At 62.4% G+C, this 2,781-nt stretch overlaps 1 protein-coding gene across 1 annotated transcript in view; it reads right to left on the bottom strand.

Moving 5' to 3' along the window:
• The window catches only part of Kremen2 (kringle containing transmembrane protein 2), a 13,667-nt gene that overhangs the window by 2,348 nt on the left and 8,538 nt on the right, over nucleotides 1-2,781 (bottom strand). Inside the window, exons 3-8 of the mRNA XM_033758550.1 lie at nucleotides 2,320-2,536; nucleotides 1,915-2,089; nucleotides 1,079-1,170; nucleotides 871-995; nucleotides 529-682; nucleotides 2-191 (exon numbers count right to left, since the gene is read on the bottom strand). Of these exons, the coding sequence (XP_033614441.1) occupies nucleotides 2-191; nucleotides 529-682; nucleotides 871-995; nucleotides 1,079-1,170; nucleotides 1,915-2,089; nucleotides 2,320-2,407 (824 nt within the window). The 5' untranslated portion in view covers nucleotides 2,408-2,536. The remainder of the gene's footprint in view (nucleotide 1; nucleotides 192-528; nucleotides 683-870; nucleotides 996-1,078; nucleotides 1,171-1,914; nucleotides 2,090-2,319; nucleotides 2,537-2,781) is intronic.

The raw sequence follows: 2,781 nt of genomic DNA on the forward strand, positions 1-2,781 counted from the left end.
GGCGTCGCGCAGCTCCAGCCGGTCACGCGGGTCCGCCAGCTCGAACAGGCGGAAGGTGAGCTCCAGCGCCGCGCCCGTCGGGCCCACCACCCAGCTGCAGTTGCGATCTGGCCCATACTCGTCGGGAAAGTCCGGAGAGTAAATGACACCCTGAGGCGCCGTCCAGTTTCCCTGGCAGGAGCCCACAGACACTGCATGCAAGACCAGTGGTCAAGACCCTGAGGTCAGCGGAGCTGTCCCTTAATGGTCACTGCTTCCGGTCCAGCTAGGCCCCGACCCAGAAGAGCCCAATCTACTCGAGGCCCCACCCCAAACCCAGGTCCTGCCTAACTTCCTGCCTTTCGACCAATCCTTGCAAAGGTCCTGTTCTCCAGTTCCTTTTTCTGACCTGCTGTCAATTCTCATCCTCCCCCCAGGCAGGAACCCCAGCCTACCGCTCCCCCTTTCCTGATTTTGCCCCATTAGGGTATGGGACACCTGGCCCGTCCTTATCTCTTCACCAAAAGGACCCTCCAGCCTACCACTCACCTTCGTAGATGCCTAGCCGCCCGTCGCCACCACACAGCTGGCCCGGGTGGCCGAAACAGATCTGGTCACAGTCAGTGGCAGGTGCCCCAAGTCCCCGGGCCAAGTCGCTCTCAGAGCCACAGAAGCAGGCATAACCAGCCTCCACACCAGCCAGCTGGGAGCACAGACTGGGTGACCCCAAAGGCAGGGACACCAGTAGGGATGGAGTGGTGGGGTCAGAAGTGGGAATCAGGCTAAAGGTTCAGAAATCAGTCAAGGTTTGGTGTCAGAATATTGGGAGTGGAGTCCTGAGGTCAAGGTCAGTCGGGGGTCACTGCCCAGTGCTCATGGGCAGTACCATACCTGATACCCCTTCATGCGGCAGAAACGAAGGCACACCTGGACTGTGAGCTTCGTGGAGGTGCCACTGGGGCCGCTGAGAGCTGGGGGTGTGCCAGAGTCCACAAAGCAGCCCAGGTAGCCAGGCACTGGCGGGACAGTGGGGTCAGGCTCCCGCTTCCAAAAGCAGCCCTCCCACAGCATTTCTCCCTCTCCAGCCGGGTCCACCTACTGTGGCACGTGGGGATGTCACAATAGCGCCAGTAGATGCCCTCCTCCGTCTCAGCCACATAGCACCATGGTTGCACATCACCGTCTGGGTTCCTGGTGGGGGGAAGTCAGAATCCCACTGCCCCTGTGTGCAGTGTCCCCCCAGGCTCCACTTGGTAGACTCCGTGCACACAGGTTCTAGTTTTCTCCATGTGTTTCTCAACATCACCTTGGCTGTTGCTAGGACTTGACCTCATGTTTTAGGACTTTACCCTCAGTCTTGGCCTCTCCCCTGTCTCAGAGCCTTGTTTGTTTGTTTATTTGTTTACGTATGTAATTCAGGCTGCCCGTGAACACACTGTGTAGCCCAGGGTGGCCTTGGACTCACTGCAATCCTCCTGCCACAGCCTCCTGAGTGCTGGAATTGCAGGCGTGCACAATAGTGACCCGCTTGGAGCAATGGTGATGAACCCCAAACTTTGCAGTTCCAGAGAAGCGGCCTCCCTAGGTCCTTGCCTCTGAGGCCAACTGGGGCTCAGATCCAAATCCCTCCATCACGCATAGTTGATGCCGCTCAAAGAAGTACAGCAAGAGGCTGTCTCTTTACTGTAGGGCTCCCCCTCTGACCAGGCCCTGCTTCAACCGGCCCCCGATTCTTTCTTGGACCTGACGAGCTCTGCCGAAGTTAGGCAGTTAAATCCTAGTCCTTTTGCGAACAGGCTCTGCTCCTTCCGCCCCGCCCCCTGTGCAAGATCCACCCCCCGTTGGCCCCGCCCTTGGTTCCTCAGGCTGAGAGGACCCGACCCCCCCAGGGCACCAACCACCACCAGCAGCTGGGCGTCGGGCCTCGCCCCTCACCGGCAGAAGTTGTGAGCGCCGAGCCCCCAGCGGCCCTGGGGATCACTGGCGCTGCTGTAACTGTGCTGCTGCGTTTGGTCCCAAAAGAGACACGGGCGTCCGGTCCCGCGCGGGCCCGTGTGGTTCTGGTGGCCACGGTAGTCGGCGCCATTCACCTGGAAGCACTCGGACAGACCTGCCGGGCAATCGCGGGACCTGGGGAGGCTGGACCCTCCTAGGACATCACCCACCTCCCGCCGGGGTCGCTGGCAGTACCCCTGGCGTCCGCCCCAGCGGGGCCCTAGGGCTTTTCAGCGGCTCCCACCACCTGCTCTGCCGCCTCTCCAGCCTCGGGCCCCCAACTAGCCCCGGTGCAGAGGCCGAGGACCGAGCAGTGACCATGACCTGGCCTTGTACCTGACTCACCTGGGCTGTTCAGGCTTCCCGCCCAGGCCCTGTGCGGCTGCAGCAGCAGAAGAAAGAGGAGGAGGCCCAGCAGGGCCCGCGTCCCCATCCTCCCCAACCAAGGAGAGGTCGTCCTGGCCCGGATACCACCGGGCCGCCCCCGGGGCCGTTCCGGGGTCTCCTGGGCGACCTTGGGGGCGTTGTCTTTGCTGTTCTCTCACTCTTTGGGCGGCGCTGTCTGCCTGGGGGAAGATATCTCCCGGGATCTTTGCCTCCCAGGGTCTGTACCTCTTGGACGTAGGCGTCTCTGTGCCCCGTCCCCGCCCGGGGGTCTCAATCTCTGCCTCCCCTGCTCCGGTAGTGCCTCGGCCTCCGCGCCCTCCCCCTACCGCTGCGCCCGTCTGCTGGCGTCTCCCTCGCCTGGGTCTCTAACGCGCCAGCTCTTGTCCCCCTCGCTTCCCCCCGGGTCCCCCCACCCAGGGA

This window comes from Fukomys damarensis, unplaced genomic scaffold, assembly GCF_012274545.1.
Source record: "Fukomys damarensis isolate Sample0158 unplaced genomic scaffold, DMR_v1.0_HiC HiC_scaffold_34, whole genome shotgun sequence".
In the NCBI taxonomy this organism is placed as follows: Eukaryota; Metazoa; Chordata; class Mammalia; order Rodentia; family Bathyergidae; genus Fukomys; species Fukomys damarensis.